The 20,693-nt window shown below is 45.3% G+C and overlaps 3 protein-coding genes and 1 non-coding gene across 4 annotated transcripts; 1 reads left to right on the top strand and 3 right to left on the bottom strand.

Moving 5' to 3' along the window:
* Window positions 1–1,257: 1,257 nt before the first annotated feature.
* On the bottom strand, window positions 1,258–6,107 carry LOC127306057 (alpha-mannosidase I MNS5). The gene is made up of 15 exons (XM_051336662.2): window positions 5,850–6,107; window positions 5,136–5,178; window positions 4,989–5,054; window positions 4,836–4,897; window positions 4,631–4,730; window positions 4,320–4,502; window positions 3,798–3,846; window positions 3,541–3,720; window positions 3,224–3,344; window positions 3,048–3,129; window positions 2,872–2,957; window positions 2,649–2,749; window positions 2,094–2,235; window positions 1,831–1,981; window positions 1,258–1,683 (listed from the first exon to the last, which is right to left on the bottom strand). The coding sequence occupies exons 1-15, from the start codon at window positions 6,011–6,013 to the stop codon at window positions 1,456–1,458; spliced, it is 1,758 nt and encodes a 585-aa protein (XP_051192622.1). The 5' UTR covers window positions 6,014–6,107; the 3' UTR covers window positions 1,258–1,455.
* A 4,511-nt stretch (window positions 6,108–10,618) lies between these two features.
* LOC127306054 (peroxidase 31) lies at window positions 10,619–12,124 on the bottom strand. The gene has a single exon (XM_051336658.2). It carries the CDS (start codon window positions 11,989–11,991, stop codon window positions 10,960–10,962), a length of 1,032 nt encoding a protein of 343 aa, XP_051192618.1. The 5' UTR covers window positions 11,992–12,124; the 3' UTR covers window positions 10,619–10,959.
* A 545-nt stretch (window positions 12,125–12,669) lies between these two features.
* Window positions 12,670–17,025, bottom strand: LOC127306053 (chaperone protein dnaJ 16). The gene is made up of 12 exons (XM_051336657.2): window positions 16,566–17,025; window positions 16,089–16,212; window positions 15,925–16,007; window positions 15,729–15,840; window positions 15,544–15,648; window positions 14,910–14,960; window positions 13,962–14,048; window positions 13,775–13,883; window positions 13,546–13,694; window positions 13,409–13,462; window positions 13,041–13,333; window positions 12,670–12,958 (listed from the first exon to the last, which is right to left on the bottom strand). Exons 1-11 carry the CDS (start codon window positions 16,727–16,729, stop codon window positions 13,046–13,048), a joined length of 1,326 nt encoding a protein of 441 aa, XP_051192617.1. The 5' UTR covers window positions 16,730–17,025; the 3' UTR covers window positions 12,670–12,958; window positions 13,041–13,045.
* A 1,361-nt stretch (window positions 17,026–18,386) lies between these two features.
* TRNAN-GUU (transfer RNA asparagine (anticodon GUU)) lies at window positions 18,387–18,458 on the top strand. The gene has a single exon. It is a non-coding gene; the product is annotated as a tRNA-Asn (tRNA).
* The last annotated feature ends 2,235 nt before the right edge of the window (window positions 18,459–20,693 follow it).

Genomic DNA, 20,693 nt, shown 5'->3' with positions numbered 1-20,693 from the left:
ATACGCCCAAGGACTTTCGTTGGCGCTTTAGGAGGAACAAGGAATTGTTCATGCGGATTGTGAATGATGTGAGTGAGTATGATGACTACTTCATGTGCAAGAAAGACGACACCGGTTTGGTTGGTTTGTCATCAGTTCAGAAATGCATGATAACCTTGAGGTGTCTTATATATGAAGTTCCTCCAAAATATAAAATATGACAATCTAGGCATATTTGAGTCCACGAGAGTGTGTACAGGTTTTGTCGCACAATGGTAGCAGTGTTTGGACCAATTTATTTGAGAGTAGCAAATGAAGGAGACATACTTGAATCCTGACACAAAACGAAGCAAGAGAATTTCCTCTGATGCTTGGGAGCATCGATTGCGTGCTGGGATGGAAGCATTGTCCATTCGCTTGGCAATGATTATACAAAGGTGTACAAAGGTCGCACTAGAGAGTGTTGTGTGCTACTTGAATGTGTGACAGTACCTCAAATGGTATCAACGTGTTGCATCAACTGTTGGGCGTTTGCTAAGCTTGCTGGTGTCCATGCTCCTGAGGTAAACTATGAGATCAAATAACACAAATTTCCTAATATGCTACACTGAAGTTGGTGTGCCGTCTAAAATCTATTTTGCAGGACCTACCAAGCAAAAATTAGATGGTTGCAAAGAGCCCCAAAGATTTTATCAGACCTTAGTAAATGTATCTTTCATTTCAACCGGTTAATTTATCACACCCACTCACAAGTATTCTTTATGACCTCTTTCGGAAGATCGACGGAAGTGAATGCGTAGATGAGGCATTTAGATCAACAAAACAGGTAACTTGGAATGGCATGGAATTACATGATACTCCATCCATCCCGTAATCTGCATTAACTGTACTAATATCTTAAATTATATTTTGGGGCAGAGAGTAGCTCTGGATTCGGAAGTCGCAATGAACTGGAGTATCTTAACTCCGGACCATCCAGCTACTTAATTGTTGTTGGTATGCAGAGATAAAACAGAATAGACCACGTCGTTAGTACTTCCTTCATTCCAATAAATAAGACTCATATCCTGAAAAGTGAAGCTTAAAAAAATATGAATGACTAATATTATATAGATATCATATGAATATATATTTCATGATGGATCTAATGACATTGATTTTGTAGTGTACAGGTAAATAAATTTATCTAAAAACATGTTAAAGTTTACATAGTTTCACTTAAAAAAAAGCCTTATTCATTGGAACAGATGTAGTACTTTTTTTAATGTACACCTGTGCTAAAATTAGATCAACCACTCATAAATCAATATTTGATACATGTGAGCTTGGACAATTCAGGTGCCTCGAATTTCCTATGATGCTATCATGGTGTACAAAGTTAGGCCGAAGCCATCCGGTAACATTCTATTTTCAAGGTGTTGATCTTATATTGATCATCCTATGCACGAATAGTATGTATCTCTGCAACAACATTGACTAGTAAACTGCCAGCCACAGGCCGCAGTAGCCAGCCATACTGCAAGTTCTCCTCTTGCATGTTACTGACTCTATCCCGCAGTCATCGTCAGCCCTGCATCTGTGGGTAGGGAACACATCTGGTACGTGGCACGCACTCTCCCACGGGGAGCCGGCGTTTTGTCGGAAAATTGTCTCTGGACAGACTTTAGATGACAGTGCACTTGCGCGAATCGGTTGGTTGTCATTCTGCAGAGGTTTTCAATGTCATTACAAATGACAGTGAAGAAAGTAAGATCAAGATGCTCCTAATAGTAGGAACTAGGACATCATATGGTGTCCTAACTTGCTTTCAATGTAAGGTGATGTGGAATTTTAGTCACAAAGAGAGATCACCTTAACAAATGTCCAATTGGTGGGAATATCAGATCTAGGAAATTTCTCATGCCACGTGCTCCTTACCGGAAGGGGGTGGCCCTCTGTTGTAAATATGTAATTTTTATTTCTCAAGAATGAATCGTCATAAAGTAGAAAAAGATATTTGCACCTGTAGAAAGAGTTATCAACTGTCATGTGCACAACAATAAAATTTATAGATTTATATGAGCAGTGTTGCAGGAAACTACTCTAAAGAAACAATATGAATAATAACAGCTTACGTTTCCGAAAGAAAGAAGCTGTGCTGATGATCTTCAAGTTTCATTGTTGAAACATCTCTGATACTAGCAAAACCTCCTTCCACTTTAGTATAGTAATTGAGTGATCCAACAATAGCTTCGCCCACTTCTAGGTACCAAGGATCTACAAGATTGTACATGTAAGCTATCTGGGAACAGAGTAAGCAAACATAGTGTAGTTGTCATGTGGGGTCGCACGTATAGGCGCAAGGGCCCTGCACCTTAGTCGACCTGAGTACCGCCCACGGCCACAGACATCCCACGACTACAACCTCAGATCCAATCCACCCCCAGCCAGTGACAGTAGTGTATCTATAGTAGCAGATAGTCTCGATAACTATTACAGGAATTATATATTTCTACTCTACTACGCCCCATAGATTTCCTAAGTTTTTAGAAAATATGAAATACCTTAAAAAAGTTTCACTAATATCAAAAGAACAAAACTATTTAGAGATCATGTGAAATGGAATCATCAGATGTATAAGTGTCATTATGTGATAGTTGTAGACTTTTGCGGGTTGTTGCAGATCATACCTTTAGTTGCTTGATAAAGATAAAATGTAGACTCAGCAAACTCTGGACGTAAAGGATAATACTTCTCTGTAGGATGCAAAATTCCGTAGTCTAACAGATACCTGCAAATTATAAAGCATACATAAAAATGGTGAAAATCTCAAAGCAAGTTTTGCTCGCATTCTTGTGTATACATTCTTGCTTTATTTGAGACAGTTACATAATAGTTTTTAGGTATAAATACCTTTCAGGAAGCACACCAAACCTTTGCCATACATTGTAAAATTCACGATGTGACAGATTTGCTGCAGCAACATCACCTAATAGTGTCTGGTGATGATGATAGCAGTAAGAAAATACTAGAGGAATATAAGTTCCATAATAGTGTGGTAAATCAACCATGTAAGGAGTAAAGCAAACCTGAACACCAGGCCAGAAGGCCTGTAGGCTAGTGAGTTGCCAGTGTGTTGCTTCTCCGGTCCTGATATCAGCCTCATGATACCTGTCAAGCCGGATGGTTATTAAGTACAAGCATGAGAAGTAACTCGGATGAAGTGGAATAATTTCAATAATGATGTCATCAATAAAGGGCGCACCATGGGCCATGTCGGAAATACTTCTGCACCGCTAGGTAAGCTGAGTGAAACATATCCCAGTACTCGTCACTTCCAAAAAGAATGTATGCCTTGATCAAATACTCGTAAAATGAATCAACTCCTGCAAACATGTTGTAAGAGATAGCAATATGAGTTAAACAAATGTGGTGTTTAATTAGGGAAAATTGAATGAAATATCAAAAGATTAACTTGTTAAAGCAACAATGATACTAAAAATCCTACATGCTAACTCACACATGGACACATTACACAAGAACATGGTCGGTAAATCATATTGCTAGCATAAGGAGTAGTACCAGCACCAATGCCTGACGAATATTCAATCCACTTGCCAGACAAAACATCAAGCGTTGAGCCTACAAGATTTAATGAGCTTCTCATGCTCCATAGCTTACGAAGAGCCCGGAGAGCTGCAGCTTCATATCTTGAATCACCGGTCAAACGTGACAATGCACCCATTTCAAGGATAAGGGAACCTGCAAAAGTTTTTATATCTCAACTAAGCTCAAAATACCAACATAAATGAGTTACACAGGAATACTGTGCCACTCACCACACCCTGATGTGCTTGTTTCAGTCGTTTCATTCTCCATCACTCCATGCTGGCAAAAGCAGTCACAGTATCAGAAAAGATATATCAACAAAATACAAGCTCAACGTCATGATTAGCAGGATTGTAATATACACAAGCTGAGACTTGGCACTTTTTGTTCCATGCTAGGGCTTCTACTGTATCTTGTAGGAGGAAGTGTGCTGGCTATCCTAACTTAAATGTTGTAAACATTGCACACAATGAAAAAGTCTTTTCTGCAGATAGTAGAGCTTATGATATGCTTTTAGACAGTTTGGCAACCTCCTCCAGAAGTTCCATTTGAGTTTTTAGAGCCAAGTTCCTTTTCAGTTGGATCTGTTTAAATTTGAAAGCAACCCTGGATTCACACCACTAATCTAGATGACATTATTTCCAGTGGCCTTACAACCTCACATAAATATATATAAGACTGTCGGGAAACATATACGCTTCCAGAGGTTTACAACTCTTGGAATCAGAAAGGTCAAAAGTTTGTGAATGAACCTTAAGATTGATCCATGCATACGGCAATCCAGTAGGTGTCTCAAATGCTGGCAGAAACCGGCTGCCCAAATTTTCAGCAAGATGTAGTAACTGGTCCTGATATACTCCACCTTTAAGCTGACTGTTGTAGTCCTTTGCAAGAATATGAGCAGAAATAAGCCCCCCAAGAAGTCTTATGTTGCACTGGAAAGGAAGAAAATAAAGCATGCAAAAGGGAGGGGGAAAGCGTGAGAATATGAGTATTGCTTAAAATCGTTGGGCCAACATGTCATTGTTCTGCTGTAAATGTTATAAAAATCAAATGGTATTACCTCAAAAAGATTAACTCGAGCGTCAACATCGAAAATTAGGTTCTCTGAAAGCCAGCTAACCCCTCTCTCGAATTCTGTGAAGTTACCTAAGACAACAAGACTGCATGAGCCAAAACAGAGATGTATTACCTATCGATCTTACAAATACAAGTGCTGCTTTGAAGAAACAATGTGTTAGTTCACTTAAAACTTCTTAAATTTTTACCTTGATAATGACTCAACTAGTGTCAATGCTGATCCATTATAATCATGTGGTAAATGTTGAAGCTACAAGAAGGAACAAATAGATGGTATTATGCCATGGTATTTTTAAGCTCCGTGACAAATGAAAACAGTAAATTTGTCGATACATTAATACATTTAGGTTGCCAAGCTCACTGAGGGAGTCAGTGAAGCCTTTGGTAAGAGGCTTCAGTTCATCATGCTGAAAAGTTACCAGGGCACGAAACATTAGATTGTCATCTGAACCAAATTTTGTTGAAAAAAAAATAGCTCACGAACATACAGGGAATGCATACGCCATGTAGTTATCATAAGCATGATAAAACCTGGAATTGATGGAAATGAATCAGTATTAGTAGAACCCAAACATTTCCACAGGCCAACAGAATTGGAAATACAGGTTGTGTATTCTAAATGGTGGTTATCAGGCGGCAACATTACATTTACACACTTATGTGGGATAGCAGGATTGATAGTGGTGACAGAAAGCATGTTATCAGCCTTGATGTAAAGAGGTGCAGGGCTAGTGAGTGAAAACACAATAAACAGTATTCTGAATGTTTTATCACGTGCAGATGACGCGCTAGTCTAGAGGCATTGATTCAGAAACTGAAGAGACCAGAATCTCGCAGATAAACAGTGACATCACAACGTTGATGCTCTGCTGACTGTGATAACTATTCTCTGAACTCAGCAGCAGACTGAAACAGATGCCAAGCTTCCACACAACTTTAGATAGATTACGCAGTCATTCATTGACCGCATGGGCACAAACATTAGTTACAGGCGTGAGCTCTAGATGTGGGCACTGGTCTCAGCAAATTGAACAGGGCTTGCATCATTTAAACGCGAATCCTATTCAGACAGAGCATAAGCACTAGCACAATCTTCTTCTCCGTATAACAGACGACGGCAGCAAAATCGATTCTTTGGACAGCTCGAGCTAAACCAGAAAGAAATCGAACAAAAGGGTAGCTCATGACGACGGAGTACTCACATCTCGACGACTTTGTTCCTCATATACTGCCTCCTCGCGTGCCCGTACCCATCGCTCCTGCTGGCAGCGGCGCCCCCGGCAAGAGCCCCGAGGAGAAGCGCGACGGCAACAAGCCGCACCGGCCCCGGCGCCGGGCGGGGCGACCAAGGAGATCGCGTGGGCATGGGGGCTTCGCGCGGGGTGGGACAAGGAGCCGAGGTCGATGTTGTTCGTTGGGAGGATCGGGTCTGATCGACAGGGTTTTCTTTTGAAACTCCTTTTTCTGGGAAGCATTTCAGATCTATTCACGCTGACATTTTTTTTTTTGCAAGAATGGTACCCGTCCACTAAAAAGTGACGTATAAATTTTATAGAAAAATAGTATCCTCTAAGCTTGATTTATTCTGTAGATAAATTTAAGCATGTGTAATATCAAATCAATATTAGTACACCTATCATAGGGAGGCTCCGTCTGATATGTGAATAATTTAATACTCCCTCCGGTTCATATTAATTGACTTTAATATGGATGTATCTAGACATATTTTAGTTCTAGATACATCCATATTAGAGTCAATTAATACGAATCGGAGGAAATATTTAATTGATATCATCAAATCTCAGTTGCAACCCACATATTAATCCATTATACAATTATTTTTTCTTGTTGTGAATCACGAAACAATCAAATGATCACGTGAGTTTTATCACCTCGAATCTTTGTTGCAACCTACTCATAACTAGCAAAAATCACCAAGCAATCCTATAATCTACGAGTTAAGCTTGACTGAGAATTAGCAAAGGCGTAAAATATATATTCATAATGTGTTTATTCATTTATATATATTTGATCAAATTTAGTGAGTGTTGACTTTTGATTGAAATTATATGCCTTATTTTAGGATAAGGTAGTAGTTAGCTAGGGTTGTGAAAATAAAATGGGTAAAATGAATCATGTTCACTTAAAATAACTCAACAGGGCTGACCATGCTCACATATGAAGACTAGTAAACAGTAGCATAGCTTCCTCGAAACAGATTTTCGCCACACTTTATAAATAAAGCCACACACAACCGAACCGATACAATATGATGAGAATATCCTTTTACAAAGTAGATCAAAGATAAAACAAAACAAGTACAAAAGGAAACAAGACTTGCCACCGATGACACCAGAACAAGCCAAAGGGTACCGAAGCTCCACGTTGACGCCCTCAACAGGGTAAGGACATAAAGTGTCACCGTCAGCGAGACTAGATGGTCAAAGGTTTTCACCCGGATCCCACACTTGGGAAAGGTGCCCACATCGGCAGGTTACGAGACCCGCATGCCTCGTCGCCGATGGTGCTGGAGCGCAGAGCTTTCGCCCAAAAAAAAAACCTCGAACCACGCCCGGTATTACGGGTTGCCCACTATCCCTGAGTTGGGCCTCCATAACACGATCTGGGAGCTGCCTTTGCCGAAGCACCGTCAACACAAGGATCTCCCTACCATCGGCTCCTCACCATCCCCATGACCGAAGAGGAAGGCCATCACCACCGCCACGTCGCTCGCTGAAGAAACACCAATGCAATCCACCTTCCAGGGCTGCCGCCCTGACATCCAAGATCTCGCACGAGCAACGAGTAAGACACCAACACGAAAACTCCCATGGATCTCGCACGAAAGGTCAGACCAGCTAACGATCCATGGAAAGTGCGGCACGTCAAGCAAGTCAAATCCGCATTTCCTGACCGACGCTACCAGGCGGTCACCCGGATCTAGGCCCGCTTGCCTGGATCCAACACCTCAGCCACACCATCGCCGAGGGATGGGCTCCCCACAGGAGCTCCTAAAACCATGCGGACAACAGGGCCCACCCAGCCCGCATCAGGCCTAGATCAAGGCCAAGGGCAGGGCCCATCATCCATGACCAGCTTCAGCCTGGTCCTGTTCTAGCCCATTCTGGTCCATAGCTGCACCACGACCAGCTTTGAGAGAAGGGCCACCGTCGCATCAAACTATCGCCGCCCGAGCACACCACCCTTACTGCCTCCACCAACGAGAAGCCGCCCCTGATGCAGATCCCCCACCACCACCAGGCCAGGCCACACAGACCTCCGTCGATCTACATCGCCGCCAAGGAGAATGCCATCCCGGCGGATCTTCTTGCGTCGGGGAAAGGAAGGCCTGCTGCCACTAGCACCACACGAGATTTTCCCAGTGGTAGGGGAGGGAGGGCAGATGGGGTGGGGGATGGGGGAGCTAGGGTTTCTCCCTAGTTCGTGTGGGAGCTGCCCAGGAGCAGGACGGCCGGGAGATGCCGCTTCACTAGTTTTTTTACATGGTCAAGCATTTGAGTTTTTTCTTTTTGAAGCTTGTGCGAAGCTAGGTTGTCGCCCCGAGCGAAAATTAAATTATTGTATAAACTATTACATGGTCCATAAGATTCATCTATCCCTTTTTCTTCAACTACATGGATGCTTAGGCCCTCTGTAGCGTTGCAAAATATGTGTGCCCGGTCAGGCTCCGATCTACGGTGCCCGCATGTTGCGAGCTCGGTGCCCAAACCAAAACTTCTAGGCATCGAATCACCTAGAAGCATCGATGCTCAATTCTTTCAGACAATACAATATTACTATCTATCAACTTTCAAGAGCAAATGTCTTCTCTCTCTTTCCCACTACACATCAGCATTGTGTACTTGTTTATGATATAGGTCCCATTATTTTGTATCTAGTCGGATCCCGAGACCGGTGCCACAAAATTCTCTCGGAGCATCGTTGAAGATGTGGCTTCCTTTTCAGACTATGGGCATCGACCACATTGTGGAGGGCCTTAGAGCAGCATGTTCCTACTCAGATCTTGTTTGGTACTACTCAATCTTATCAAATTTTTATAAAACTCTAATTCTCAGTTCACTAGGCACAGATAATCTGATAGTGTATTGGATATTGAAATTAATGCACTAATATGATGGAGAAAGTAGGGACTAAACTATTCCAATGCAGTAGAAGCAAACATAATTTAGGAATACGTGAAGATATGAGGTTTGGTGGGATATAATACCCACACATCTCTAGAATAACACTATTATCAAACAAGGCCTCACGAAGGAATACATTTGGATACAGTGACTATATAGCAAGCTAATCTCTTTTGATTTTGGCTTTCGTTTTGATTCTTGCATCTTATTGTTGGGCAAAGTTCTAATTAGGTTATTGATTTTGTACTGTTTTATTAATTTTTTACAGATTATTGTAGTACTACCTCAATCCTAAAGTTTAAGGCTTATTTTTTTAAAAAATTCAAGCTAAATAAAGTTACCAAACTTTTAGAAGAAACTGTCAAAAAATATGATATTTTGTAGATATCATATGAAAATATATTTCATTATCTATCTAATGATATTGATTTTGTATTTTGCATGTTAATGATTTTTGGTAAAAAAAATTAGTCAAACTTAACATGGTTTGACTTTCTAAAAATAATACTATAAGTTTTAAGCTTTAGGATGGAGGTAGTACTATTTAGGTACATGTAAATATGATTAAGTGAAAACCCGTGATTCATTTTACATAAGAAAAGAGGTGAAATCACGGAGAGGTGGAGCTAAGAGGATGCTTTTCATGTATTTCATGAGCCTAAAGAAACGATGAGCAGATTTTTAGTAAGATATCATGATTCTATGATGGCATAAGTTCCATGATTCTTTGATGGCAAATCGCCGAACATGATGATAATTGTCTTTTATGTTGGGGCATGTTCCTACACATGGGGGTGCGTTGGCAGCCTAACATCAGCCTAAGAAGTTCAACACGTCCCAATTGTTGATTGATGTTTACATCCAACGGTTGTGTTGTCTTCTTGGAAGGTAGATAAGGAGAAAACACTAGAACACCACAGCCAAGTGAGAAGATAGGAACAAGGAGAGGTGATTTTTGTTCAGTTTTCTGATATCAGACCGGTCTGTCTTCAGGGTGGTGTTTAGAGGCTCAAACGTTCTGGGATCGATCGGCTACAAACTCGGTGAGCTTGTTCCTTACTTTGAGTGCTTTGATCTGGTTAGCTGGTTTGAGATTTGGGTCAATGGAGAATCATATTTGAGAGGGGTTAAGTCAGTTCGGACTGCCGCAGTTTCTGCACAAAGCAATTTTGGGAGATGAACAATTTGGGTAGGAAACAATGCCCAATTGAGCTAATTTTTTATTAATATGGAACTCATATGTGTATGCTTGTCTACCAAATTTGGTATTAATTGGATCTGCGGTTTAAGAGCAATTTGCTGATTACCGAAGATGACAGAAGCTGCTGCCTTTGTTGTATCTTACCTCTTGTGGTGTTGTTGTTTGTTTTTTGCTGCATATCTATTGGTTGAAGCTATCCTCAAAGTTTACCTTATTTAACACAACCCTCCTTTTTCTTCAATTAACAACTTCGTATGTCACCAAAATACTTAGTTGACATTGCATGTAGTACTATGTTACTACCTATGACCCTATGTTAGTTCATTATAAAGGTTGGGCCGTGAACCGTGATAATCTTGGGACACGGGGAGAAGAAAAAAAACGGTTCATTGGGGGCAAGACTAAATCTTTTAAGGCCGCTCACCAGAGTACTTAAGGGGACTGAGATGTTTTTAATGAGGCGGCCTGCTGACTTAATATATGGTGTTTTAAAAAAAACTTAAATTTCTTTTTCTTAATCTCTCCGATCTATATTATTGGTACTAAAATGGATGTATCTACAACTAAAATATGTCTAGCTACATATATATTAGCATCAACTAATATGAATAGGAGAAAGTAGTAATGAAAAACAAACACTAGAGTTTCTTGTATATTAAACAATGTGACTTTACAGTTTACACATATCCTAAAGAAACAGTAGGGAATGAGATCATGAAACGGATATACTTAGGACATACCTGAGTTAGAGGATATGATAGATGAAAAGAAAGAAAATAAATATAAATAATGCGTAGATGTCATTGTTTTTTCTTGTCACCGCACACACAAACTAAAGGGAGGGATTACTGGATCGAACAAGAATTAATTAAACTCGACATATCACCCAGCCTCTATAACTTTGTTGCTTGAATCTCAGTGCCACCATGCAGTGATCGTCGCGACACATTTCATATCATAGCACGATCACTGGGTGATGGGCCCGCTGTTGAATGCGTCGCAGCGCCGCCTGATCTCGCCGTCGGCGCCGGTCTTGACGCCGTACATGCTGAGCTTCTCCATGGCTTTGGAGAAGTCGTCGAAGAAGTCGGCGTTGTTGGCGGCGTAGCGCTGCACGAAGGGCTTGGTGCGCATGTCGGACCACATGTCCTCGTCGGTGCTGAGCAGGCCGAGGCCGCGCTGGATGTTGACGTAGTACATGTTGTCGAACTTGCCGGGGGTCATGATGTCGTTGAAGGCGGCGATGGTTGGGTCCTTCTGGTAGTTCTGGCACGCCGCCTGGAGGCCCTTGGCGTAGGTCGGGTTCATGCTGGGGTCGAATGGCGCCGGCTTGCCGCCCTTGTCGCGGTAGTTGTAGATCCTGGACGCGAACTCCTGGCAGTGGGAGAAGCCGAGCGTGTGCGCGCCGGAGAGCGCCACCATCTCCTGCACCGTGAACCCCTTGGCGAGGAAGAGCTCGATGATGCGGCCGACGGTGAAGTTGGAGTGCGGGAGCTCCACGTCCGGGGCGGCGGGGTTGGAGGAGAGCGAGTCCTTGCGGCCCAGCGGGACCGGGTACCTGGGGCCGCCGGTCATGGTGATCAGGACGCGGGAGGCCAGGGCGAGAATGTCGGCGCAGGAGACCACGCCGGGGCACTCCAGCTCCAGCGCCAGCTTGGAACGCACCACGGCGTCGAAGGCGTCGCCGGGGAGGGAGTGGTTGATGTCCGCGTCCTTCTCGGACTTGGCGTAGTGCGTGGGCGCGATGAGCACGGAGGCGTCGCAGCCGCTGACGAAGCAGTCGTGGAAGAAGACGCGGAGCACGCCCGCGGCGGTGGTCGGGTTCGCCATCTGCTTCGACTGGACCACCTCCGCGATGATCCGCTCCGCCCGCGGGCACGTCTGGCTGTAGAAGTCCGGCGACAGCTTCACAGGAGGCGGAGGGCCGGCGTGAACTGCCACCACCGCGGCGGCGAGGACGGCGGCCGCGGCCAGGAGGAGGAGGGACATGCGCCGCATGGCTGCTAGCTGCTGCTTGGTGCGTGGATCCTGCGCGCGTGTGGCTCTTTGGGTTAATTTTATCCCTTCTAGCTTAGCAGGCGACGTCAGGGCCGGCGAGGTGCGCGGCGGTCCAAGAAATGCGAGGGAGAGGGGACGGCGGGGGACTTGGAGAGGATGTTTCTCGGAGCTGGTGGAGGGGAGCGAATGGCGGGAACGGAGTGGCCGGGAGTGCTCCTAGGAGGAACAAGAGGCCGGAGAGGCAGAGCAAACATGCACCATGTCTGAAATAACGTGTCCATTGCTCTGGTCTTTACCACCTTTAGCCCTAGCTAACTGCTAGCTGCGTTGTTACATACGATTGCTGCATTCTGTTAGCATACATTCATGGAAAATTGCCCAACTCCTGGTCCTCAGATTGCACAAGTACTAAATGGCTTATGTTGGCGATTATTGTTCTTCAGTAACCTTATGTGATAATAATTCAGAGCTCAGGACTTGAGTATGGTCATACAGAAGTTCACTATCTAAAAATTTATTCACTAGTCAATACTGGAGTATGCATCTCTTTGTTAACTTTATCACAAAAACCCAGACTGTGCTAGAAATGATGCAACTCTCCTAAATGGGAGATCCAGGCGAATATTACATCAAGCAACAGATCAGCATTGACATCCAAAAAAAAAAAAAAAAAAAGAATGAATGTAACACAGGATTCTGCCGTAGTCTTTAACATTACATGTTCTTAAGGCTGTATACACACAACAGTAACCCTCTAAATTCAGAGAGGATGGATGCAGCACCAGCAATCACCTAACAAAATGCTACGCATACCTTTCTTTACAACATTTCCAAATCTTCCCAGATTCCTGAATTTTCAGGAAACAGATCCGTACGGTACAAGGAGAAAAGATAAGAGCAAGTGTGTGTCCTTCAGGAGGTCAAAACGAGATCGTTGCCATATCCTCTGAGTACCAGGTTGTAGTACCTACAACAGCAGCAGGGAAGACAGGTGAATAACTGCAAGTGGTGTCATCAAAACAAAATAATACAGTAGGGCAATATATTACGTCTTTCAGCAGGGTCTTCTCTTGTCAACTTTCAAGTGATGGATGCTGAACCATTTCTTCCTGCGAACGCGCTCTTTAGGTGTCTTTTCCTTTTTAGGGCCCTCTTCATCACTCACTGGTGCCCCCATCGCCGGACTCTTCGATTTCTTCTCTTTTTTCGCACTGTGTTCATCATCACTTTTGGACACTTTAGAGGATGGTCTCTCTTTGCTGCCACTGGAACTCCGCTTTAGAGTTGGGCTGTTGGTGTAGGATGCATGGATCGCGTTCCTTTCGTTGAGAAGTTCATCGATCTATGAACAAAACATGATGTCAGAACAAGGTGAGAAGCACAGATAAATTGTCTAAAATTAGTCAATTACACATACCGTTTGCATTTCTTGAGCATATCTGCTTGTCATCTCAGTGAACTTTGCCAAAACCTGCCAAATTCAGCTCTTAATAATGATGTGTTTTCACTTAACAGGCCATTCTAGTAGAGAATATTCAGAAGGTGAGGGCATACCTCCCTATACTCTGACTCAAATTTAGACAGCTCAGACCGTTTTGCAAGTATCTTTGCCTCTACGCTTCGTAGCTTCTCCTTCTCAGCGGTAAAGGGTTCAGCACATACAACCTCTACGGTGTAGGTTGCACTTTTGAAGAAATTATCGCCTAATAGAGTAATTACTTTATTTAAGCCAATGCTTCTTTGCCATGAATAATTTTACTGGAGGTAACATAAAGTGGCATACCATAAACAGCAAAATAATGGGTCCCTTCTTTCAGTTCATTAACTTCACATGGTTGAAAGCCATCCAATCTCTTAAAGAATGCACTATCAGGATCTTTTGCAGCAGCAGCCTGGAAATAATTGGAACTTGTAAAGAGGTAACACACAAAGAAACACAAGGAGACAACAAGAACTACTTGTATACTCACTGAATTAGTATGTTCAAAACGGTACACAGGAAAGCCAAGAAAGAACATCCCAGCAGAAGTAACTTTCCCGGTCTTTGCACTATCTTCCTGCAACAGACTGATAGATGTTAGCCGATATAATGCTCAAAAAAGCCTCAAAACCTAGCGCACCAAAAATCATGAACAGAAGTTTAGTTTCAAGACATTACAGTATATGCAACACAAATTTCACGACATGAAAATGTGACTAATCCCATCACACTAGAAGACCTGGTTAGGCCACAGAATGCAACACGTGCATGAAGTGCCAGAATTTAAAGAAAGCTTCTGGATAGGGGATAGAATCACAATTATACTTTGTTAAGGTTTAGGCCATTTACAGAAAGCAGCTCCCTGGTAAGATTATGCAGAAAGCAGTTTATAGCAGATGTCCCTGGTCCCTGGAGGCCTGGAGACATACGGGCCATATCTAAACCCCAGATGATGCTGGCGACATATCTGGCATTGACATGAATTTACGAAATGCAATTCTAATTTACCTACGTGAGGGAAGAGGGAAGTTCCAACTGTATAAAGAAAGCAAAGCTTCTAGGCTTCATGTGCTACAACTATTACAATGCAATCTCAAGGTTTTTTTAGGAGTAATCTTAAGGTTAAAAGAAAAAAGGAACCGTTGAGTCACCGAACAATTAACACAAGGATGATTCTAATAACACAGGTTCGTACGAAACAAAATACATGTTACAGAGAAACATGGAATAATGCACCATATGATCTAGAACGTCCTGTGGACTATGTGACACACACTTTTCAGAAAGAAGATATTAGGAAAGATCAACAGCTGATGGTAATAAACAAATCATGCATTGAGAATTCATGCTTGGCAGGTGACAAACTAGTTGCAAATAGAGGAGTTGTTGGAATTTATTTCTGTTCAGACTATAAAAATGACAAGCCGGGTAAACATACCTGTAAAGCAAGGCTTAACCCACCGTTTTCTTCAGGTTCAAAATAGAGCAACTGAAAGGAAAAGGATATGCGTTAGAAATAAGAACCTATGCATGTGAAACCCGAAATTTTGCTAAACTTAAATTGCAACCCCAAGGTTCAAGAAAGCGTTAAGCGTAATTGGTGCGGTGGCCTTCCGCTTAGCGCTTCAGCGTGCATAAGCGGCGTTTTTTTTTCTCTTTTTTCCGTTTTTCTCTGCTTAAGCGCTTATGCAATCGATGCGGAAGGCCTCCGCAATGCGCTTCAGCGCGCATAAGCGACGCTTTATTATGCTTTCCTGAACCTTGTGCAACCCACAAAATACGGTGCCGTTGATTTTTCCCAATTTCAAATATCCAATGCCATGATAATCTCGAGGGAAACAACTAGTTATCGGTTTGGTTAAAACTTGAAATGGTGCATGTATCATCACAAATTTCTTGATATTCAGAATGTGAAAAGATAACTAGAAAGGAACAGATACATAGTTCATTTATCCAAGTGCAACATCACAATGAAGAGAAGATGTAGTTTCTCAGCCAAAGAAATATAATGGAGTAGTTAAGTTGTGAGAAGAACAAGACAGGTAGGTGCAGATGACAAGTTCACAACTGACCTTGAATTTACTTTTAGAAGTTGAACGAACTCTGCACACCAACCCCAGTTTGGCTTCTTCCTCTGTTATGTCGACTGAATAAAAATGAGCTGTCTGTTTCTCCACCTGTCAACATTTAAATCTAAAATATTACTTGCTCGACCAAAGAAATGCAACGAGAAGAGACAATGGGAGCAGTTGCCAACCTTCTTGCACACGGATTTGCCCAGATGAAGCTGAGAAATCTCCACCGACCCATTCAACGCCTCCTCTAAAACTGTTGCCGAAACTGTGGTCTTAATTGGTACCCCTAGCTTGCTACACAAACGTGACTATCATTACATGGCGTCATAAACAGATTAAATACTGTAGAATAAAACAGAAATATCCTGAAGAATTTACCTAAAAAGAGCTGCAAACATTGTATTTACAGTGTTGAGGCTCGATAGGTCCAGCTCCAATTCATGACTATCTGCTTCGATGGCCTGAGTGGCAACAGAAGCATTAGTCACACACTCACACGAGAAACAAGCGACTCAGACTAGTCAAGTCATGGTGTAGGTCACCTCGAATCCGGAGGAATCATACTGCCGCCTTTTATCTGGATCTGACAGGATGTTGTAGGAGAATGTGGCTTCCTGGAACTTGTCTGAGGCCACAGGGTCGTCTGCGTTCTTGTCTGGATGGTACCTGCAGGACGAGCGAATTACTCAAACAGCTGCCTGTGTCCCTTCATCAAACTATTGCAAAACAAGCTAGCGGAGAGCCGGAGAGATAGTACTGAATTACAAAGTCATCCTGGACTGGTGTTTGAGTCTAACACGCAATTCAAAAAGGTCCCAGAAAATGGTGTGCCGGCCGTAGCTAGAAGCGACAGTTTCATTCAAAATTAGCTAACAGACTCTCGTACTAGGAGCTAAACTGATGCGAAATGAGCTAATATCCGCAGAAATTACAGCAATTGCTCCTCCAGACCAGCTGACTACCGAGGAAGCAGAGCAAGAGCGCGAGAGAACTGCCCAAAATCCGGGAGCTGGACTTACTTGAGGGCCATGCGGCGGAAGGCGCTCTTAATCTCCTGCTCGGTGGCATTGCGGCCCACCCCGAGCACCTCGTACGGGTCCCTCCTCTGCGCCGCCGCGCCGGCCGCCGCCGCGGAGTCCCCCTTGCTCTCCGACTTGAACGACCCGAACTTGGGGCCCGCCATGGACGCCGCCTCAGCACCCGCCAAGCCGGAACCCTAAACCTCGGGCCTATACAGCAACAGCAGGAGGAGGAGCTCGCTCAGATCTTATGGCGGCGGCGAGGAGGAGCGCGCCGGTCAGGCCGAGCACCCGCCGCGGCCGTCGGCGGCGGCGGGACACGGCTCCGGAGGGGCAGCTGCGAGGACTTCTCCGGCGCGGCGGAGGCTGGCGAGGGACCTCCGGGCGCAGCTGATTTGGGCGCGGTGGCGACGGTGGGGGGAAGGGAATGGCGACGAAACGAGGGCGATAGCCGATAGGGAGGGAGGGACAAAGGAGGACGAATTATTTAGGGGCCGACAGGTGGGGCCGGCCGGCGGTGGGCCAGCTCGCCTTTTATATTTTTTGAAATGAAACCTTGCCCCGTTGGACTTGGAGCGCAGTGTGTCGCTGTCTTGGCCGCCCGCCCTCGAGGTTCGACTGTTGCCAACGGCCCACGAGCGCCAATTTGGCAGATGGATTCGAATGGCAGGTTGGGCCCAGATTGGCGGGGCACAACTGTAATTGACAGAGGTTGGTGTTGGGAAAGGTAGACGGTCAATAAGATTTTGCTGTGGAATTCGATGGTCAGTCCGCCGCGATTGTAACATTTCGGAAACATCGAATCCCCTAAATCGGCACCCAAACGCGGACGCCGGATTGGGTATTTGGGATGTCTTCGTTTTGTATCGTGTTTAGGCGCGTCCCTATCCAACCGCGGACCCCGGACGTGCCCCCAAACATTAAAATAACTCTTTTTTTTTTGTTTACTTTTTGCATTTTCATTTCAATAGAGAGAAGTAATTTGTAGGTACAATCGAGATTTTGAAAGTACCGCAACATATTGAAACAAATTAAACATAAAAACTGTGAAAAAATAATATTCAAACTAATTTTTAAACTACTTCTTCTTTGATGGCTCCTCTCGTCACCCTCACGGAGGCGCTTCCTGATCGTCACCTCTACCAAAGAGGTAGTGACGTTCGACGTGTCCAATGAGGTTGTGTCCCCCTCAAACGAGTAGTCCTTGGTGTCTTCGTTGTCATCGGTGCACGTCGGCTGCGCCTCCGCCTTCACCTTCACCCGGGTCCTTGCCTCCTTCTTTGTGGCGCCGCCTCCTCAGCCGCATCCTCCGCCTCCAGCCGTCTCCACCTGCCATCTCCATCCTCTTCCTCTTCCCCCCCCCCCCTCTTGACCGTCTTGGCAACGGCCTCCCCCTCCTCCTCCTCCTAGCCGTCGTCGGCAACGGCCTCCCCCTCCTCCTCCTGGTCGTCCGTCGGTGGAGAACTAGAGCTGCTAGGCATGGCAATTATTTCCCACCAATGGCGTCCTGGCGGCTTCCCCTCGCTATCGGAATCCGATGACAAAGAGAGGTTGTTCATGGTCAGAAAGAAGAGGTTGCTTAGTCGTAGAGATGAAGGGTGTCGGCCGGTTGGAGATCTGAATGCGCAGACGTAGGAGGTCTTATTGGTGCTAGGAAGTGAAATAGAATGAAATAGAGCCACTTTTGGCTTCCCTATGAAATGAGGCATGGAACGGAGCTACTACGAAGAAATTCTGGGAGTTACGAAAGAAGCTTCGGACTCATATTGTTCATGGGTTGAGAACGGGAGTTGAACTCTAAGAGGTCGAATCCCCCCTTGTTCCTCAGTAGCTCAGTGGTAGAGCGGTCGGCTGTTAACCGACTGGTCGTAGGTTTGAATCCTACTTGGGGAGATTTGATTCATTCTTTAATGTAAGAATAAAGAATTGAATTAAAGGGCTTGCTTTGACCCTTAGGCGAAGAGGGTTGTGGTTGCTCTTCCGTGGAGTTCGTGCTCCATCCGCGGTTCACACGTCGATTGACGCTGTTGCCACTCCGGCGGTCCCCCTTTCAGGCAACTGCACCGTAGCTGCGCGCCAATAATAATTCCGTCGCGAGGTAGACGATGGTTGGGCGTCGTTCGTGTGTCAATGACGCGTCGGGCCCGTCACTCCCCACCTGGTTTCTCGCTCTGTGGAGTGGGGACGGCCTCGGGCCGCCGGCCAGCGTATTGGGCCGCGTCGGGCGGAAGGCGGCTTTGGGACGCGCGACTAGGACAAAATAATGTCTGGTCGCTCCAAAACCTTTAGGGGGATTTGGGACACGGTTGGAGATGCTCTTATTCTCTCACAAAGAAAAGAAAATCGTTTGGCTTTGACTGAATCTTAGTACTCCTACCAAGTAAATATCATAATGTCACACTCCAAATCAGCTTGAATTTCGAGTCGCAAATTAACGAGCTGGAAAAGGAAGAAACCGCACACTGAAGCTCGCTCGTTCTTGCTTGATACCATGCTCAACACTCCACGCAACGGGCATATTCGGCCATGTCCTCTAAAGGGCGATTACCCCCAGAAGAAGGACAGCAAAAGCTGAGCTTTCCTCTCGCAGATGTTCCAACACCAAATACAACACACACAAACAAGGTTGGCAAACAGCATGTCGATGCAGTGGGTGTTGGATTGATCTCCTCGTCCTTAGGTTGGCCTGTGAAAACAGGAAACCACCCGCACGACCCAGCCCTAGCCCCCACCGCACCCCTCCTCCCGCCGCCGCCGGTGGCGCCGCCGGGCAAAGCCCCGGTGGCATGGCGGCGGCGGGGGGTCTTCCTCTGCTGCGCCGGGAAGCGCCCGGCCTAGTCTTCGCATGGTGTTCTGGGACGGCGTCGAGATGGTGGAGGCGACGTCGCGTCGGAATAAGGATGCTGGAGCTCGATCCCCATCTCGGCAAGGCCACTTGTGGCGGCGTCGACGAGCTGCTGACCTGGTTTCCTCTCAGATCTGCGGATCGGGGGAGGGTAGATTCTCCGGGCACGGTCGAATTTCGATCCTGCCGTGGAGTTTGCGGAGTCTGTTCTGGAGTCGGAGGAGTGCTGATGCTGTTGCCTTCTCCTCGGCCGGCCGTGGTGGCGAGGGAGAGGAAGGAGATGGCGCCAGTGCCTTCCTTTTTAGGGTTTGTGTTCTCCTCGTGGCTTGCGGCTGTCATGTTCTGCAGCTTCTTCCGGCCGGCCTTGGTGGCGAGGGAGGAGGCGGTTCGACGTGGCGACGCCAAAATCGGCGGATGGTTGGGAGAAAGACCCTTCTTCCTCCTTGTCGGTATGATTTGCTGCTGCTGTTCTTCTTCTTCCTCGGCACTGATGCTGGAGGGAGTTCCTGGTTTGCCCGGGCGGATGGCCCGGCCGCGGTGCTGGACCGATCGGTTGACTCGAGTTCCCTTCCTTCCGGAAGGGACACTTTTCGCGGTACTCAAAGCCAAAGATGGCGACGGCTGCTGCAGGCGTGTTGGATTGGTGTCCATGCCTTCTCGACGCTGGTGTCAAGGAAGGAGGAAGCAGCGTGGTGGCAATTACACCGTGGTCGAAGATGGTGACCTGCTGGAGCTTGGTTGTAGTTCTTTCTGCTGCAGGGGTCTTCTCTCAAGTTTATGGGATGATGACACAGGGCTCCGGAGATCTTCATGGGTTATGGTGGTCTTAGGGTGTTTCTAGGTGTTCTTGGTCCTTTGTGTTTGTGTTTCTCTGTGCTTGTAAGGGTCAACAAATTTGTATCTTTCCGTGATATGAATGCAGAGAAATTCTAAAAAAAAAAAAAAGCATGTCGATGCAGTGCAGCGACACAGCGATCAAGAGGCCAACTGTAGCAGGGTGTCTCGATCCAGGATCAGCAAGAAGGGCCCCGCTGCTTACCTGTGAAAATTGTCTGATTATGGCCAAACGGATGGACTGGGCAATAGAGAGCGTGAATGATTGACGTCAAAGTGGTCCACGGCCAGCAAGAATGTGTGTCACCCTTCCAGCCTAGTTGCCTGCAGGAGATGGTATTTTTCTTGAGCTGATGGCGATTTGCACCTGACCTCAAACTTTAATTTAGAGCATCTACATCGGCAGCGCAATAGCTTCAATGGGAGAAATTAGGTGTCAGTCATATTTT

This window comes from Lolium perenne, chromosome 6 (genome assembly GCF_019359855.2).
Source record: "Lolium perenne isolate Kyuss_39 chromosome 6, Kyuss_2.0, whole genome shotgun sequence".
Taxonomy (NCBI): domain Eukaryota; kingdom Viridiplantae; phylum Streptophyta; class Magnoliopsida; order Poales; family Poaceae; genus Lolium; species Lolium perenne.
Note: the sequence above shows the minus strand (reverse complement) of the source record. Positions and strands in the feature narration are given on the sequence as shown.